This window comes from Molothrus aeneus, chromosome 28 (genome assembly GCF_037042795.1).
Source record: "Molothrus aeneus isolate 106 chromosome 28, BPBGC_Maene_1.0, whole genome shotgun sequence".
Classification (NCBI taxonomy): Eukaryota; Metazoa; Chordata; class Aves; order Passeriformes; family Icteridae; genus Molothrus; species Molothrus aeneus.
Genome location: NC_089673.1, coordinates 4,938,482 through 4,956,828, shown reverse-complemented (window position 1 = coordinate 4,956,828; position 18,347 = coordinate 4,938,482). Strand labels below are relative to the sequence as shown.

Sequence of the window (18,347 nt, the reverse complement as noted above, 5' to 3'; positions counted from 1 at the left end):
AATTGCTTTTACCCAATTTCCTCCTGGCTGTTTGCTGGCTCGGAGAATTCCAGCGGGGCCGCGCCAGCGCTGCCCGCCCCAATCCGATTATCCCGCCCCGATCGATCCCGGCTCCTGACCTTTGGCAAACTCTCACCTGCCTCCAGCGCGCCCGCCGCCCCCTCCCGCGGCTCCTCCCCGCACCACGACCTCCCTCAACGCTGCCCCGTCCCATTGGGAAAGCGTTAATTAAAATAAACCCGATAATGGAAGCGGCGGGGCCGGGCCGGAGCTGCGGGAGCTGCCCCGCCGATCCCTCGGGGTGTGCGGGGACACGGGGCCGGCTCCGGCCCCGCTCCCGGCTCCGCTCCCCGCTCCCGGCTCCGGGCTCCGCTCCCAATCCTGCTCCCGGCCCCGCTCCCGGCTCCGGCCCCGCTCCCGGCCCCGTTCCCGCCGCCTCCCGCAGATGCTCGCGGCTCATTTGCATAAGCAATGAAGGCAGCAATTAAGTTCCCTCATCATCTCGGCGGGCTGGAAAAAGAGTTCCCTCCTCCTGCGTCAGGCACTGCTGGGAAGAGGCTCTGGAGGGGTGAAATTCCTACCCCGAGGCGAAATTCCCACCCGGAGGTGAAATTCCCACCCGGAGGCGAAATTCCCACCCGGAGGCGAAATTCCCATCCCCACCGACACAGGGGAAACTGAGTCACGGCTGAGCGGGCAGCTGGAACTGGAGTGGGCTGGGAGGAGCCCAAAATTCCGCTGGATCTCCTCTGGGCTGCACAGGGGGATTGGGAGATTGTTTTAGGGCCCTTCCAGTGGGAATATTCATCCTATTCTATTCTATTCTATTCTATTCTATTCTATTCTATTCATCTCTATTCTATTTACCTCTATTTTATTTCTAATTTATTTCTATTTTATTCCTATTTTTTCTATTTTTTCCTCCATTATTTCTATTTATCCTATTTTATTTCTAATTTATCCTATTTTATTTCTAATTTTTCCTATTTTATTTCTATTTTTTTTTCTATTTTATTTCTATTTTTTTTTCCTGTTTAATTTCTATTTTGTCTCTATTTAATTTCTAATCCATTCTATTCGTCCCTCTCTTCCATTCCTCCTTTATCTCCTTCTCCTCCAGCCGAGCTCTGAGTCAATTAAAATCAATCCCCACCCCCAAACGAGAAACAAACGCAGCGAAAAGCGCAGCCCTGAGCCAAGGAAAATAAAAAAATCTCCTCTCGGCCGGCTCATCCCCACTGACACTCGTTTCCTCCGGGCAGCGAAATTCCTGATCCAGCAGCAGCAGCAGCGCCGGGATCAATCGGTTCCCAAAGAAGGAGCCGGCCCCGCCCGGGGATCGATCAATCACCGATAACGATCGATAACGATCGATAACGATCGATAACGCTGCCGGGTGTGGCCCCGTGCTCCCTCCCTGCCCGTTCCCCGTTCCCGGGATTTTCTCCCCGCGGTTTTTGGAGCTGCCCGGCCCTGGTTTCTCTCCGGGGTTTGTTTTTTCCAGCCCGGCTCGGCTCTCCCGGAGGTTCCTCCAGGCCGGCCTTATAAGGGCCCGAGGATCCATCCCGAACCCCCCCTGCTGCCGGCAGGGTGATGGATGGCGCTGGAAAACACGGGAAGAACGGGAAAAAGGGAAGGGGGAGGCCGGGAGCTGCCGGAGAGGGGGAGGGAGGGAGGAATTGCAGGCCTGGAAATCAGGGAGAGAAATGGGGGGCAGAGGGGGACACCCCGAGGGGATGGGAGCGGGACTGGGGGGGTTGGGGAGAGCTGGGTCCCTCCTGCCCTGGGGCCTTTGGGGTGCTCTGAGCCTCGGGGTCACACCCCAGCCCCAGCGGGACAATCCTGTGTCCTCCATGTCCCTCATGTCCCCCCTGTGTCCCCCCATGTCCCCCCTGTGTCCCCCCATGTCCCCCCTGTGTCCCCCCATGTCCCCCTTGTGTCCCCAGGCCCTGCAGTCCATCCCAACGGGAATTCACCTTCCCTGTTCCAACCACACCCCAGAATCGCCCCATCCCTGTAGGAACAGAACAACTGGGCCCCATTTCCATGGGATAACTGACCCCATCCCTACGGGAATAACTGACCCCATTTCCATGGAATAACTGACCCCATCCCTATGGGAATAACTGACCCCATTTCCATGGGATAACTGACCCCATCCCTATGGGAATAACTGACCCCATCCCTATGGGAATAACTGACCCCATTTCCATGGAATAACTGACCCCATCCCTATGGGAATAACTGACCCCATCCCTACGGGAATCACGGCCCTATTTCCATGGAATCACAGCCCCATTTCCGTGGAATAACTGGTCCCATTTCCACGGAGTAACTGCACCCCATCCTGTAGGAATCACAGCCCCATCCCAACGGGAAAATCTCCCCTTGGAGATGATTTTCTAGAGCGCTCCCCACTTTCCCCAGGCTGCATCCAGGGCATGGATGGGATGGGATGGGATGGGATAACGGGATGGGATGGGATGGGATGGGATGGGATGGGATGGGATAACGGGATGGGATGGGCAAGGCTGGATTCAGGGAGAGGTGGGAGGTGTCCTAGGCAGTCCCTTCCCAGCCGCCCAAATTCAGGGAAGGGTTTTTTCTCCCGAATGCAAAACGGCTCCGAGGGCTGCTCCCGGTGCTCCTCAGGGCTCCCGGGGCTGCTCCCGGTGCTCCCAGGGCTCCCTTGGAGCCGCAGCTCCAGGGCTGCTGCCGGTCCCGCCTGCCGGGAGCGCCGGGAGCCCGGAGCAGACCGGGTCGGGCTCTTCCAGGGCTGGGGAATTTCCCGGGATGGTCCCAGACTGGCACCGGGACACGGGGGGGGCAGGGCCAGGGCTCGGGGACCGCGGGCCACGACCTCGGTGTCCCCAGCATGGAGGGAGGAGGAGGAGGAGGGCGAGGGGGGGGAGGAGGGATTTATCCGAGGGCCTGAGGAGAACATCTGGATTTGCCACTTGCTGCGGGGAATTAATTGTGGGATCCCGCGGCTGCTGCCCCGCTGTGCCAGCCCTGCCTCCCGTCTGCTCCGGGAATGCCCCCAGGGACGGTGGCCCTTGTCCCCTGCAAGTCCTGTCACCCCCTCCCGTCCTGCTGGGGCTGGGGTGCCATCGGTGACCCCATAAAAACCCCTTAAAATGCTGGCATCCCTACCAAAGCCCGGGTGGGCATCCCAAAAAAAACCCTGGGTGGGCACCCCAAAAAAACCCTGGGTGGGCATCCCAAAAAAACCCTGGGTGGGCATCCCAATCCCGGGTGGGCATCCCAAAAAAACCCTGGGTGGGCACCCCAATCCCGGGTGGGCATCCCAAAAAAACCCTGGGTGGGCATTCAAGCCCCAGGTGGGAACCCCAATGCTGGGTGGGCACCCCAATGCTGGGTGGGCTCCCCAATGCTGGGTGGGCACCCCAATCCCGGGTGGGCACCCCAATGCTGGGTGGGCTCCCCAATCCTGTGTGGGCTCCCCAATGCTGGGTGGGCACCCCAATGCTGGGTGGGCTCCCCAATCCTGTGTGGGCACCCCAATCCCCGGTGGGCACCCCAATGCTGGGTGGGCACCCCAATGCTGGGTGGGCTCCCCAATCCTGTGTGGGCACCCCAATCCTGTGTGGGCACCCCAATCCCGGGTGGGCATCCCAATGCTGGGTGGGCTCCCCAATCCCGGGTGGGCACCCCAGCCCCGGGCAGCTCCCAGCCCGTTCCCACCTGGCCCCAGCGCGGCGTTCTTGGCTGTGAACTCCGCTCCATGTGGCTCGCAGATGTTCCGCCCGTGCCGGAGAACAAACGGCGGCTTTGGCTCGGCTTTAATCCCGCGGAGGAGCCGCGAGAGAGGGAATTCCTTGCAGCCCTGCCCGGGCTGAGCCGGGCGGGAGCAGCCGGCCCCGAGCACCTCGGAGGCTCCAGAATTGGCTTTTGCAGAGGAAATCCAGCGGGATCCCGGGGCTGCAGGGGTGGGAACTGCTGGATTTTGGGAGCCCCAGAAGCACCTGCAGAGCCCGGAGCGGGGAGGAAACACCTGGAGCTGGAGACGCACACGAGGCCAAATCCGCTGGGCCGTGGCCACGGGAGCCACCCCGGGGCAGTGACAGCGAGACAGGGGCGCTCCTGTGGCACCAGTGACCCCGTGGCACTGCTGGGTGACCCCGCAGAGCCGTGCCAGGGGTGACACAGAGCTGCGGGATGGGGAACCAGCCCTGGCATTTCAGAGCTGTGCCAGGGGTGACACAGCGCTGCGGGACACGGAACCAGCCCTGGCATTTCAGAGCCGTGCCAGGGGTGACACAGAGCTGTGGGACACGGAACCAGCCCTGGCATTTCAGAGCCGTGCCAGGGGTGACACCGCTGCGGGACAGGGGACCAGCCCTGGCATTTCAGAGCCGTGCCAGGGGTGACACCGCTGTGGGACACGGAACCAGCCCTGGCATTTCAGAGCCGTGCCAGGGGTGACACCGCTGTGGGATGGGGAATGAGCCCTGGCATTTCAGAGCCGTGCCAGGGGTGACACAGAGCTGTGGGACAGGGAACCAGCCCTGGCACTTCCAGCTGCCGGCGCTGTGGGATCGGGCAGGGCCCGTGGCCGGGCAGAGCCGCCCTGGAGCGCCAGGACAAAGGAGGCGGCACGCGGGGACCTTTCGGGGACCGCAGGACGCCCAGATGGGATTTTCTTTGCTGTGGAGGGCAGAAATACAAAGATTTGATTCAGCCCCCGCCGCATGTGCCCCTCTGGGGCCTCTCGGTGTCACTCGCAGAGCGGGGACAGGCCTGGGGTGTCCCCGGGGTGGGGATGCTGTCCCTTGTCCCCTGCGGCCGGAGCAGCGCTGGTCACCCCATCCCGGTGCCATCGGTGACCCCACCCCGCTGGGGACACAAGGACAGACAGACAGACGGACAGACGGACGGGGAGAGGAGGGGGCGCAGAGGGGCAGAAGGGCGGACGGACAGCGCGGGAGGAAAAGGGATGGATGGGCTGAAGAGCTCGGGGCGAGCGCACCCCAAAAGCGCTCCGGGGGCACCGGAGGGGGCCCGGGGGGGCTCGGGGGGGTTCAGGGGGGGCTCGGGCTTTGTGTGGCGGCGGCGGCGGCGGCGGAGGGTGCGGGCTCGGCCGCTCCGCGATGCTCCGAGGGCGGGGAGGAGGAGGAGGAGGAGGAGGAGGAGGGGGAGGGACTTGCAGCCCTTTTCTGGCCGCCGCCGCGGCGGAGAGCGGCAGAGCTCGGGCAGCCCGGCCGCGCTCCGGCTCCCGGGGGTGTCACCGGCGCCGCTGCCCCCGCCATGGCCGGGCTCCTGCCGCTGCTGCTGCTGCTGCTGCTGCTGCCGGCGGTGAGTGCGGGGAGCGGCGCCCGGGGAGCCCCGCGAGCCCCGCGGGGAGGGGATGCGGCGTCCCGGGGGCACCGGGAGCGGCCCCGGAGGCACCGGGGCACGGGGAGTCCCCCCGCGGGATGGAGGGGCCCGGGGGCTTCACACGGGGCGGGTTCGGAGGGGCCCGGGCTCACCGGGATGGGACCCCCCGGGTGAGGAGCGGGGGCAGCGCCGTGCGGGGCTGGAGGGTCCCGGGGACACCGGAGAGCCCCGGGGGGGGGGGCGGCGGAGCTCTTGGGGTGCGGGGGGAGCTGGGCGGGGATGGGGGTCCCGCAGCCCCGCCGGTGCCGCTGTCCCCGGCTCTGCCACTGCAAAGGGTGACGGAGCCGCAGCCCGAGGGGAGCGGGGACAGAACCCCCCAGCGCCTTCATCAGCGCCCCCCACGCACCCCCCGAAACCTCTCCCGGACTTTCCCGGCTCCGAAGTGCCCCAGAGCTGGGGCTGAGACCCTTTTGAGACCCTTTTCCCCCTGGCACAGCCCTCGCCGTGCGCCCCAGACAAAAAAAACTTCAGGGCAGGGGCAGGGGGGGCCAGCAGAGAGGGGACGGGGGCGGGGGGGGGTCCAGGCCCGCAGCTGGGGCAGGATCGGGGCCGTTTTGGGGCCAGGATTTGCCGGGGGTCCCAGGGGGGCCGTCAGGCACCGGACACCCCTCGGGCAGGATATTAAAGGCGGAGTTCAGCCGGGCAGGGCCGGGGAGCGGAGCGGGGCTGGCACCGCCGGCCCGGGGGGGCCCTTTCCCCCTTTCCCCATCGCCCCCTCGGGATCGGGGTGGCCAAACCCCCCCTCCCAGCCGGGGCCGCTGGGACAGGGGCGGGGACAGCAGCGCCCGGAGCTGTCCCGGCCGGATGGATCCCAACCATTGCCCCCCGGGCATCGCCCTCTCGCCCCCCCGGCTGCTGCGGATGTCCCCAAATCGCCACTGCCCCGCTCGGGGGGCACCTCCGGGGCCGGCTCTGCCCTCCGGGACTGCACCTGCGGGGCTGGGAGTGTCCCGGGAGGGACAACGGGGACCCGGCTGTGCCCCCCCAGCTGTGCCCGCACCCCGGGACCCCCCCGAGACCCTCCGGGACCCCCGGGACCCCGCAGCCGCTGCTCGGAACCTGCCAGGGCCGGCCGGAGCCGCGGGGCTCGGACGTGGCTCCCGGAGCTGCCCAAAGTTCGGGAATCGCTGGGAGCCGGGATTTGGCCTCTCCCCGACGCGGGGCTCGGCCAGGAGCGGCAGAACGCGCCCGTCAGGCTCGGATCTCGGCCGGGCTCGGCTCCAGCTGGAGCATCCCCTGCCCTGTGCGGCCGCTCCGCGCTCCGGGGCTCCCAAATCCCGCTCGGAGCGGCTCCGTCCTCACCCGGCAGCGGCTCCAACCCTCCCCGAGCCGGCTCCAAAAGCAATTCAGAGCTTCCAGAGGTGTCGCCGGCGCCCTCCGCCCGCGGCCGGGCCGGGCCAGCTGTCAGGATGCTTTATGGCGTTAATTCCGCGCCTTTGTCACCGGGAGCCGCGCTAAGGACGCGCGCGTTTCCGCGGCCTAACGCGGACCAGGTGTCCCTGCCCTGGCTCGGGGGGGCTCGGAGCCCCCAGCCCCGAAGGGAAACCCCCGGAACGAGGGGGCCCGCGGCACCTGGAGCGGGGAATCCGCAGCGTTCCGGGAGCGTGGGCGGGGGAGCCGGCGGGGAGAGGGGGTGGCCCCGCGGGGAGGGGACAGGTGGCACCGGGTGGCCCGGGAGAGGAACCGGGTGGCCCGGGAGAGGAACCGGGGTGGTCCGGGAGAGGGTCCGGGTGGCCCGGCCAGGCTTGTCCCACGCGGGCAGCTCGCAGCTGTGGGGGAGATGGGAGATCTGGGATCGGGGGAAAATTTGGGATCGGGGGAGATTCTGGGATTGGAGGTACATCCGGGATCAGGGGAAGATCTGGGATCCCTGGAAACTCGGGGATTGCGGGATGCTCTGGGATCGTGGGATGATCTGGGATCGCGGGATGCTTTGGGATTGGGGAAAGCTTTGGGATCACGGGATGCTCTGGGATTGAGGGAAGATCTGGGGTTTCTGGATGCTCTGGGATCGTGGGATGCTCTGGGGTCTCTGGAAGCTCTGGGGCCTCTGGGATCATGGGATGCTCTGGGGTCTCTGGAATCTGGGAAGCTCTGGATGCCCCGTGTTCAGCCCCATCACCAGTCACAGCCAGCCACGTTCCCGGCTGCTGGAAGCGCATCCCGGGGATCTGGGAGCTGCCAAACCCTGCCCCAGAGGAGCTCGGCATGGGCTGTGCCCAGCTGGGCTCCAAAACCCCAAATGTGCCCCCAATGTGTGGGCACAGCCTCACCCCAAAGCCCTTTCCAGGGGGCATTTGGGGTGCTGGGAGGGTTCCCGATATTCCAATCCCTCCTGCCTGCCTGGAGTGGGAAAAGGGTCTGGGAAAAGGGGCTGGGAAAAGGGACCTGGGAAAAGGGACCTGGGAAAAGGGGCTGGGAAAAGGTGCTGGGAAAAGGGACCTGGGAAAAGGGACCTGGGAAAAGAGACCTGGGAAAATGTTCTGGGAAAGGGTCTGGGAAAAGGGACTGGGAAAATGTTCTGGGAAAGGGTCTGGGAAAAGGGACTGGGAAAATGTTCTGGGAAAGGGTCTGGGAAAAGGGACTGGGAAAATGTTCTGGGAAAAGGGGGTGAGAAAGGGGGATGGAAAAAGGTTCTAGGGAAAGGATGTGGGAAAGGGGCTGGGAAAAGGATCTGGAAAAAAGGATCTGGGAAAATGTTCTGGAAGAGGGTCTGGAAAAAGAGTTTGGAAAAGGGTCTGGGAAAAGGGCGTGGAAAAAAGGGCTGAGAAAAGGGTCTGGAAAAAGGAGCTGGGAAAAGGTTCTGGAAAAAAGGGTCTGGGAAAAGGGTCTGGGAAAATGTTCTGGGAAAGGGCCTGGAAAAAAGGGCCTGGGAAAAGGGTCTGGAGAAAGGTTCTGGAGAAAGGGTCTGGAAGAAGGGGCTGCCAGGGCGGGCTGGCGGGGGCGCGGCGGGGAGGGGGAGCGGCCGCCTCGCAGCGCAGGGTAATTGGAGCACTTTGTCATTCAGCTGCCTGGAATTGGCGCTCCATTGTCTCGGCCCCGCCGGATGCGGAGCTCCGAGCGCCGCACCGAGCGCGGGGACGCGGCCAAGGCGCTGACGAGGCCGCCAGATGCTCCCCCGGGCCTCTCCCCCCTTCCCCAAAATCGGCCGTGGGTGGGTGGCAGAGGGAGGGAGCGGGGCTGCGAGCGGGAGGAGGCCTGGCAGGGCCGGCACCTGCTGCGGGACGGGGCTCCCGCACCCCGCGGGGCTTTGGGGGGCAGCTCGGCCCTGCCCGGGCTGCAGAGCCCCGTGGGGGTGGCCCGGGGGTGTTGGTGGCGCTCAGGGGCGGTGTCAGCAGCCAGGGAGGGCACCGAGGCTCCTGCTGCTCCCTCAGTTCCCCGTTCCTGGTACCCAGAGGGTTTTGGGGGGCAGAGGTGCCACCCAGGCTCTCCAGACCCTCCACGGGGGCAGGAATTCCTCCTCTCCTCTCCTCTCCTCTCCTCTCCTCTCCTCTCCTCTCCTCTCCTCTCCTCTCCTCTCCTCTCCTCTCCTCTCCTCTCCTCTCCTCTCCTCTCCTCTCCTCTCCTCTCCTCTCCTCTCCTCTCCTCTCCTCTCCTCTCCTCTCCTCTCCCCTCCGGGTGGCTCAGGGCCCTTAGGGGACGTGGCTGAGGGAGGGACAAGGACAAACAGAGGCCACATCACCCCAAACCCCCCTGAGGACCCTCCCAGCTCCCTCCAGCACAGAACTCAGCAGGGCCTTTCCCGAGGAGTGAATTCTGCCTGGAAAAGTGATTTTTTTTCCCCCCAAATCCGCATTCAGCACGAGTGGGGTGTCCCCAGAGCGGGCCCTTCCCGGGCTGTCCCATCCCAGCGGTGACAGGAGTGACCTCTGGGCTCTGCTCTCCCGCCAGGGTCCCGGGGCCGGCGCCTCCAAGGACGATTGTGTGTCCAAGCTGTTCACGGCGGGCGGGGAGTGCTGCCGGCTCTGCAACGTGGGCGAGGGCGTGGTGCAGCCCTGCGGGGTCAACCAGACCGTCTGCGAGCCCTGCCTGGACAGTGAGTGCCCCAAACACCCCCCGTCCCCCCTGGAAGTGTCACAGCGTTCCCGGGTCACCCCTCTGCTGAGTCAGGAGGGGCTCGGGCCGGGTTCTGGGCAAAGGATGGGTTAAAATGGGAGATTCTTCCCCCAGAATGGGAGTTTGGGGTGTGGAGAAGGGCACAGGCCCATTGTGGGGTCAGGGCAGTGCTGTCAGGTACAGGGAGGGGTTTGGGATGTGCACAGAAGGGTTTGGGATGGGCACAGGCACAGGGAGGGTTTGGGATGTGCACAGGAGGGTTTGGGATGGGCACAGGGGGAGTTGGGATGGGCACAGGAGGGGTTTGGGATGTGCACAGGTACAAGGGGGTTTGGGATGTGCACAGGTACAAGGGGGTTTGGGATGTGCACAGGTACAAGGGGGTTTGGGATGGGCACAGGAGGGTTTGGGATGTGCACAGGTACAAGGGGGGGGATTTGGGATGGGCACAGGGGGTGTTTGGGATGTGCACAGGAGGTTTTGGGATGTGCACAGGAGGGTTTGGGATGTGCACAGGAGGGTTTGGGATGGGCACAGGAGGGTTTGGGACAGGCACAGGGGATTTGGGATGGGCACAGGGGGGGTTTGGGATGTGCACAGGAGGGGTTTGGGATGTGCACAGGGGGGGTTTGGGATGTGCACGGGGGCTTTGAGATGTGAACAGGAGGGTTTGGGGCAGGGAGGGAGCAGACAGGAGGCAGAGGAGGCTGGAGGAGCAGAGCCAGGGCAGGGCTAAAAATACCTCAGCGTCCTGAGAAATCGATGGACGGCTCTGCCTGCCTGAGCCCGGCCGGGAAACGGGGCTGGATCCCTCCTGCATCAGGGGATGGATCCCAATGGGGGACAGATCCCAGTGAGGGATGGATCCCAGTGAGGGATGGATCCCAGTGGGGGAAGGATCCCAGTGAGGGATGGATCCCAGTGAGGGATGGACCCCAGTGAGGGACTGATCCCACCGAGGGAAAACCTCCTCCCCACCCTCAGCACCTCCTCCCACCCTCAGCTCTTCCCTGAGAGGGATTTTGGGGTGTGGAGGGAAGGAAACCCGCAAACCCCGCAGGTGTCCCTTGCTGGGATGGGGAGAGGACTCCTGTGGCCCTGGATCCCCCTGGATCCCCCTGGATCCTGCTGGACACACCCAGATGCCCCTGAATCCCCCTGGACATGCCCGGATCCCCCTGGAAACCCCCAGATCCCCCCAGATCCCCCCGGATCCCTCCGGATCCTGCTGCCAGGGCCCGGGCAGGTGGAGGCAGCCCCGCGGCTGGCACAGCCTCCAGACTGCGCCCCAGGAATGTGGGCACGGCCCAGGGCCGAGGGTCCCCACCTGCACCCGGGGCTGCCTCCTCCGAGCACTCCCTTGGACGCGTTCCCGACCCTCCGGGGGAACCGTTCCGGAAAAATCCTCTGCAACCGAAGCCCGGCCCCTGCCAACGCCCGGGGGGCTGCCAAAACCACCCCAGAGAGGGGGGGATTGCTCTAATTCCCCCTTCTCCCCCCATCGCAGCCTCCCCAGGGCCCGGGGGCTGCCTCATGATTTATTTATGCCCCGCAGCCTCCGGGGGAGGGAGGGAGGGAGCGCTGGGGGCTCGGGCCCCGTTCGGAGCGGGGCTGTAATTGCTCAGCTCAGATCCCTTCGGCTGCCACTGCAAATGTGCCCACTCAGCCGAAAGCCTTTCCTGGCCACTTCCCCGCTCTAATGGCGCCCATCAATAATTCAGGATAATGCAAGGCATGAGCCCAGGTTAATGGGAGCCGCGTGTGCCGCCCCGGGGCTGCTCCGGCGCTGCTCGGGCACGGGGCAGGGGCTGCGCGGGGCTGGCGGCGACAGCGACAGCGGCACCAGGGGAGCCGCGGCTGCCCCGACCCCGGGAGTGGCCGAGGATGGGTTTGGGAACAGCCTGGGATAGCGGGAAATGTCCCTGTCCAGGACGGGGTGGGGTTTGGGGTCCCTCCTGCCCCCAAACCTGTCCGGGATTTTGTGGCTCCGCGTCCTCTGCAGGTCCAGGGAAAGCCTCAGGGCAGGGCCAGGACACCCGGGCACAGGCACAGGGTGAGGGAAGGTGCTGGGAACGGGAAAAATCCACTGCTGAGGCTGGGATGGAACCCCCATCCCTCCCATCCCGCCCATTCCCGGGGGTTTGGGGCAATCCCCCCAGAGCAGCCCGAAATTCCTGTCCTTCCCTCGGTGTCCCCAGGGAAGCTGCTGGGAGCAGGAACCCATTCCCAGCACCATCCCTGGGGCTGACCGGGGCTCGCAGGGGTCCCCAGCCCCTTCTCCACCCCTGGGGCTGGAATTTCCCCGGATGGGATGGGGCGGGCAGCGCGGGGGCAGCAGCAGCAGCAGCTGCGCCCTCCAGGACGGGCTCCGCTCCTTCTTCCGGGGCTAAAAATATCGCCGAGCTCCTCCGGGAGCGGGCACAGCGCGGAGCGGGCATTGATTTCCCCCGCAGCGCGTCCTGCGGGCTGAAACCCGAGCGCAGGAGCCGCGGGGTCAGGCAGAGTCAGCGCTGCCACCATCGCACCCGGAGCGGGGACACGCGGGGCCCCGGGGAGCCCGGCAGGATGTGCAGGGGAAAGCGATGGGGTGTGAGGGGAGAGCATGGCCCCGGGAGGTCAGAAAGGGGAATAAAATCGGGAATTAGCGCGGGGATGGGCAATGGGGGCAGCGCAGCCAGGCTGGACCCCGGGGGGAAATGGGAATCGGGAAGGTGTTAATGGGAAGGATGCTGCAAACTGGGAATTGCGGAGGAATGGGAGGAGGAGGAGGGAATGGGGATGAAGAGACGTGAATGGGGATGAGGTGGGAATGGGGATGAGGTGGGAAAGGGGATGAGGTGGCAGGAATGGTGCAGATGTCAATGGGAAGCTGAGGCTGGAAGGATGCTCCAAACTGGGGATTGCAGAGGAATGGGATGAGGAGGCGGGAATGGGATGAGGAGGCGGGAATGGGATGAGGAGGTGGGAATGGGGAAGATGCTACTGGGAAGCTGAGCCTGGAAGGAAGCTCCAAACTGGGAATTGCTGGGGGAATGGTGCAGGTGTCAATGGGAACGGGAGCCTGGAGTGTGCTGGAGCTGGGAATTGTGGTGGGAATGGAGAAGGTGTTAACGAGAATTTGGGTCTGGAAGGATTCCAGATTGGGGATTGCAGAGGAATGGGATGAGGAGGCGGGAATGGGGAGGGTGTTACTGGGAAGATGAGCCTGGAAGGAGGCTCCAAACTGGGAATCGCTGGAGAACGGGGAAGGTGCGAATGGGCTGAAGAGATGAGGAGCTGGGAATTTCTGCGGGAACGGGGAGAGTTCATTAACAGGAAGCCGAGCCTGGGGAGGCCGCAGAGGGGGCACCCCCGTCCCTCTGACCCCAGAGGGGACGGCTGGAACCCGAGGCCGAGCTTTGGTCCCCTCCATGCCCACCAGGCGTCACCTTCTCGGACACGGCGAGCGCCACGGAGCCGTGCAAGCCGTGCACGCAGTGCGAGGGGCTGCAGAGCATGTCGGCGCCCTGCGTGGAGACCGACGACGCCGTGTGCCGCTGCGCCTACGGCTACTTCCAGGACGAGGCCAGCGGGAGCTGCCGCGAGTGCCGCGTCTGCGAGGTCGGCTTCGGCCTCATGTTCCCCTGCAAGGACTCGCAGGACACCGTGTGCGAGGAGTGCCCCGAGGGCACCTTCTCCAGCGAGGCCAACTTCGTGGACCCCTGCCTGCCCTGCACCACCTGCGAGGACAACGAGGTGCTGGTGCGGGAGTGCACGGCCGTGGCGGACGCCGAGTGCCGGGGTAAGAGCGTGCACGGCGTGGCTGTGTCATTGTCACCGCTGTGCTGCCACTCCAGGGACATTCCTGGTGTGTGCCATTGTCACCGCTCTGCTGTCACCGCTGGGATGTTCCCGGTGTGGCTGTGCCATTGTCACGGCTCTGCTGTGGGGTAAGAGCATGCACGGTGTGGCTGTGTCATTGTCACCGCTGTGCCATTGTCACGGCTCTGCTGCCACCGCTGGGACATTCCCGGTGTGGCTGTGCCATTGTCACGGCTCTGCTGCCACTCCAGGGACATTCCCGGTGTGTGTCATTGTCACCGCTCTGCTGCCACCGCTGGGACACTCCCGGTGCAGCTGCCGAGGTGTGGCTGGGTCTGGGTTTAGGGAGTAGTGCCGGGATCTGGCAGGGCTGGGATCTGGCACTGCTGGGCCAGTGAAAGGAGCTGGGGTTGTGTGCCTGTCCCCATCAGCATCCCAAGCACAGCTCCAGCCCTGCAGGGAAGGGGAAAATGGGGGAAAAAGGGGAGAAAAAAGGGGCAGAGCAAAGTGAGAGCCGTGCTGAGCTCCTGGAGGAAGCGGGGCTGCTCCAGAGGGGCTGCTCCCACCAGGGCTGCTCCCCCCGGGGCTCCTCGCCAGCCCCAGCAGCGCTCCCGGGTGGGAGCAGCGTCACTCCTGCCCCGAGTGGCAGCAGAAAAGCTCTTTCTTTGTCCTGGCCGCCGCCGGGCCGGGCAGAGCAGCAGCTCCGCCGAAGGGTCGAGTAAATGGAGCCACAAGTCAAGGACACAGGGATGGCTTTGTCTGCAGTGGGCTCGGGAGCGGCTCCCAAAGGGCAGCGGGGGCTGGGACACAACGGGGCAGGATGGGACTGGGACATGGCCGGGCAGGATGGCACCGACTCCCCTGTGACAGCGACAGCGACACCAATGAAGCCCCGGGGCTGGCGGGGCAGAATTCCAGCCTGGCACAATCCCAGCCCAGCACAATCCTGGCTCAGTCCTGACTCCAGACCGGCACAATCCCAGCCTGGCACAATCCCAGCCCAGCACAACCCCAGTTTGTCAAAATCCCAGCCTGGCACAATCCCAGCCTGGTGGCAGGGGGGTGGCAGGGTGAGGTCCCAGCTCCTGCTGCAATTCCCAGCTCAGCCTCACCCCAGGATGGGCTGGGGGATGTGGCCCGGCCCTGGCACCGGGCAAAGGCCTGGAGAGGGCACAGGGAGGGTGGGATGGGATGGATGGGGTGGGATGGATGGGGTGGGATGGGATAGGATCAGATGGGGCACCCATGTGTTTCCCCGTGACAAGCCCAGACGGCTCCGCTCTCCCGGGACACGCCCGGGTGTGGCAGGAGCGGGGTCACTCCCGGACGGAGCCGCAGGGGCCGGGAAAGGAGCAAACCCAGGCCCTGGAGCTGCGGGAGCGGCTCCGTGCGGGCTGTGGGCACCTGGGCTGCCTCAGGGCGGCTTTGGGGTCAGCTGGGCCAGCTCCCCTGGGTTCGGGGCCGCAGCAGGAGCCGTGCCCCAAGGGACAGCGCTGACACAGCCACGGCCACCCTCAAGGCAGGGCACAGCTGTGCCTCATCCCGACCCCGATTTCCCTTCCCCTCCACCCCGGCAGGGCTCCACCCTCGCTGGACAACGCCTGCCCCGTCCCTGGGGGGCTCTGAGAGCCCCGAGGCCACCTCCAGGGAGCCGCTGAGCACCGAGGGGGGGCCCAGCACCGCGGCGGACACGGCCACCACCGTCATGGGCAGCTCGCAGCCCGTGGTCACCCACGGCACCAGCGACAACCTCATCCCCGTCTACTGCTCCATCCTGGCCGCCGTGGTGGTGGGGCTGGTGGCCTACATCGCCTTCAAGAGGTACCGGGACAGGGATTTGGGGAGCGGGGAACAGGGGGATCCCCGCTCCGGGTGTCCCACAGCCACAGCTGCCACCACCAAGGGCACCAGGATGGGCAGATTTCCAAAATTGTGTGAGGGGTGAGGTGGCTGAGGGGTGAGGAGGGAGGTGGCAGCAGCGTGGGGGACGCACTGCAGCCTTGTCCCTGTCCCTGTCCCATTCCCTGTCCCTGTGTCCCTGTCCCTGTCCCATTCCCTGTCCCTGTGTCCCTGTCCCATTCCCTGTCCTTGTCTCCTTTCCTCTGTCCCTGTCCCATCCCCTGTCCCTGTCCTGGCACCAGGGCAGAAAACAGAAACTGGGACAAACCCCAAGGAAGGGGACAAGTCCCAGGGAAGGGGACAAAGCCCTGGCAGCCCCGGGGATGTCACCTGTGTGTCGCTGTCCCCGCAGGTGGAACAGCTGCAAGCAGAACAAGCAAGGGGCCAACAACCGCCCGGTGAACCAGACGCCATCCCCCGAGGGGGAGAAGCTGCACAGCGACAGCGGCATCTCCGTGGACAGCCAGAGCCTGCACGAGCAGCAGCCCCCCGGGCAGGGCACCCAGGGACCAGGTGGGGCTGCTGGGGTGGGCAGGGAGGATGGGCAGGGACAGCCTGGGATGGACACGGACAGCCTGGGATGGGCAGGGACAGCCTGGGATGGACACGGACAGCCTGGGATGGACAGGGACAGCCTGGGATAGGCAGGGACACCCCAGGGGTGGGTGGGAACAATCTGGGGTGGGCTGGAACATCTCAGGGATGGGTGGGGACACCGGGGTGGGCAGGGACAGCCTGGGATGGGCAGGGAGGATGGGCAGGGACACCCTGGGATAGACAGGGACAAACAGGGATGGGCCGGGAGGATGGGCACAGACACCCAGGGATGGGCAGGGACACCCCGGTAAGGGCAGGCAGGACGGGCACAGCCCCGGGCAGGCTCTCAGACCATTCCCGCCTCTCTCCAGCAGCTCCCAAGGCGGACGGGAGCCCGTACTCGGCGCTGCCGGCCAGCAAGCAGGAGGAGGTGGAGAAGCTGCTGGGCAGCTCGGCGGAGGACACGTGGCGGCAGCTGGCGGGGGAGCTGGGCTACAAGGAGGAGCTGATCGAGTCCTTCACCCGCGAGGAGGCCCCGGCGCGGGCGCTGCTGGCGCACTGGGCCGGCCGCGAGTCGGCCACGCTGGACGCGCTCCTGGCCGCCCTGCGCCGCCTGCAGCGCGGCGACATCGCCGACAGCCTGGCCAGCGACTCCACCGCCACCTCCCCCGTCTGAGGGCCGGCCCCGGGGGCTGACCCTGCCCGGCGACGGGGGGAGATGCTGGGGTCACCCCCAAGCAGGTCCCGGTACCGGTACCGGCCCCTGGTGGTGTTGGAGGGGCTCGGCCCCATCCTGATCACAAATCCCGGCTGCGGGATGGACGGACAGATGGACAGATGGACACAGGAGAGACCGCCGTGCTCTCAGCCCTCTCCTCTCCTCCCTTCCAGCTCCTTCTCTCCCTGGGGCTCCTCTTCCTCCTGCCCCACCCCGTTCCCCTCCAACACCCCCAAATCCGGCTGCTTTTACCCCAAAAGCGGGGGAAGGGTGGGGTTGGAGCACCCTGGAGCCGCTGCCCCGGGATTTGGGGGCTCGGGGGGCTGGGGGAGGGGACCCGGCTCCCTACACTGTGAAATTTGGGGTGCAGCTCCGCAGGGATTTGGGGGAGCAGCCAGGACCAGCCCGGACACTGAGGAGCAGATTTTGGGGTGCCAGGACCCCTCTGTGGGGGCTGCAGGGGACACCGAGGGGACACCGAAGGTGGAAAGCACTGACCAAGTGCCTGCCCCGCGGGGACACCCCCAGGGCTCTGCTCCTCCCTCCTGCCCTGTCCCTGAGCTGCAGGGACCACTGAGGCCACCTTGGCACCCCTGCACTGTCCCCGAGCTGGGCCAGGCCACCCTGCCACCCCTGCACTGTCCCCGCTGTCCCCACCCTGCTGAAAGGGCTCCTGCTGTGCCAGCACCGTCAAAGGCAGCTCTGCCCCGGGGGTGACATTGGCACCTTCTCGGGGAGGTGACATCGGTGACATCGGGCAAGGGAATGGCCCGGGGTGACATTGGCACCTTCTCGGGGAGGTGACATCAGTGACATCGGGCAAGGGAATGGCCCGGGGTGACATTGGCACCTTCTCGGGGAGGTGACGTCGCTCAAAGGGCGTTTTGGGGGCATTTTGGCCTCAGCTGGGTGAGCTGGGGATGTCCCCTGAGTGGCCTGGAGATGTCCCCTGGGCTGTCACCGGCCTTGGGATGTGCCCTGAGCTGCCCCCAAGCTCCCGGCGATGTCCCCAGCGCCAGGTGTGGCCACTGCTCCCCTCTGGATTCATCCCAAAATTCCTCGCCGAAGGCAGAACCGGGGTTTTTGGGCCCTCCTGGAGGAGAGACTTGTACATAGGAATTTGGTGTTTGACCCAGTGCTCGATGTGACCCCTGGGGACAGCCCTGTCCCCTCCCCACTTCCAGCTGGGAATTCCCATCCCAACCCTTTGGTCCCCCCTCGTTTCTGGCCTTAAAGGCTCCACGGGGAGGCAGAGGAACCAAAATCCCACAGTTCACCCCCAAAATCCCACAGCGGCGTTGGGATGTTCTCAGCATCCAGCTCCAGGGGCTGGAGCGGCTTCCATGGGAAGCCAGCACCCAGATCCTCCGGAATCTTCTGGAAATTTCCCTCCTGCTGCGCTCTGGATGATGGAGAACCCAGGCTGGGATTTGGGGGATTCCCACCCAGATCCTTTGGGAAGAGCCACCCCTGGCTGGAAGGGCTGAAAACCCCAAATCCGAGTCCCAAACTCCTCCCGCCACCCAAATCCAAGGAAATTTGCCCCAAATTTCCAACCCCACTCTCAGTGGGCTGGAAACCCCCAGCTCCTGCCAGACCGAGCCACACAACGGGATGGATTTGGTGTTGATTTGGGACGGATCTGGGATGGATTTGGGGTGAATTTGGGATGGATTTGGGGTGAATTTGGGATGGATTTGGGGGATGGATTTGGGATGGATTTGGCATGAATTTTGGATTGATTTGGAATGGATATGGCATGAATTTTGGATTAATTTGGGATAGATTTGGGAGATGGATTTAGGATGGATTTGGGTTGGATTTTGGATGGATTTTGGATTAATTTAGGATGAATTTGGGATGGATTCCATCGCTGGCCACCTTCAGGTAGCTCCCATTGGTCTGGGATTTTGGAAAGCGACTCCAGGGCAAGCTGAGG

General features: G+C 65.0%; 1 protein-coding gene across 1 annotated transcript; it reads left to right on the top strand.

Moving 5' to 3' along the window:
• Positions 1-5,253: 5,253 nt before the first annotated feature.
• NGFR (nerve growth factor receptor) lies at positions 5,254-16,366 on the top strand. The gene is made up of 6 exons (XM_066567150.1): positions 5,254-5,316; positions 9,289-9,433; positions 12,875-13,234; positions 14,832-15,075; positions 15,506-15,666; positions 16,065-16,366. Exons 1-6 carry the CDS (start codon positions 5,269-5,271, stop codon positions 16,364-16,366), a joined length of 1,260 nt encoding a protein of 419 aa, XP_066423247.1. The 5' UTR covers positions 5,254-5,268.
• Positions 16,367-18,347: the final 1,981 nt, after the last annotated feature.

Bases quoted from the DNA above. Each gene is read 5' to 3' on its own strand.
- NGFR (XM_066567150.1), top strand. From the start codon at position 5,269: ATGGCCGGGCTCCTGCCGCTGCTGCTGCTGCTGCTGCTGCTGCCGGCG. The intron at 13,235-14,831 runs GTAAGAGCGTGC...CCACCCCGGCAG, and splicing joins GGCGGACGCCGAGTGCCGGG to GGCTCCACCCTCGCTGGACA. The intron at 15,076-15,505 runs GTACCGGGACAG...CTGTCCCCGCAG, and splicing joins GCCTACATCGCCTTCAAGAG to GTGGAACAGCTGCAAGCAGA.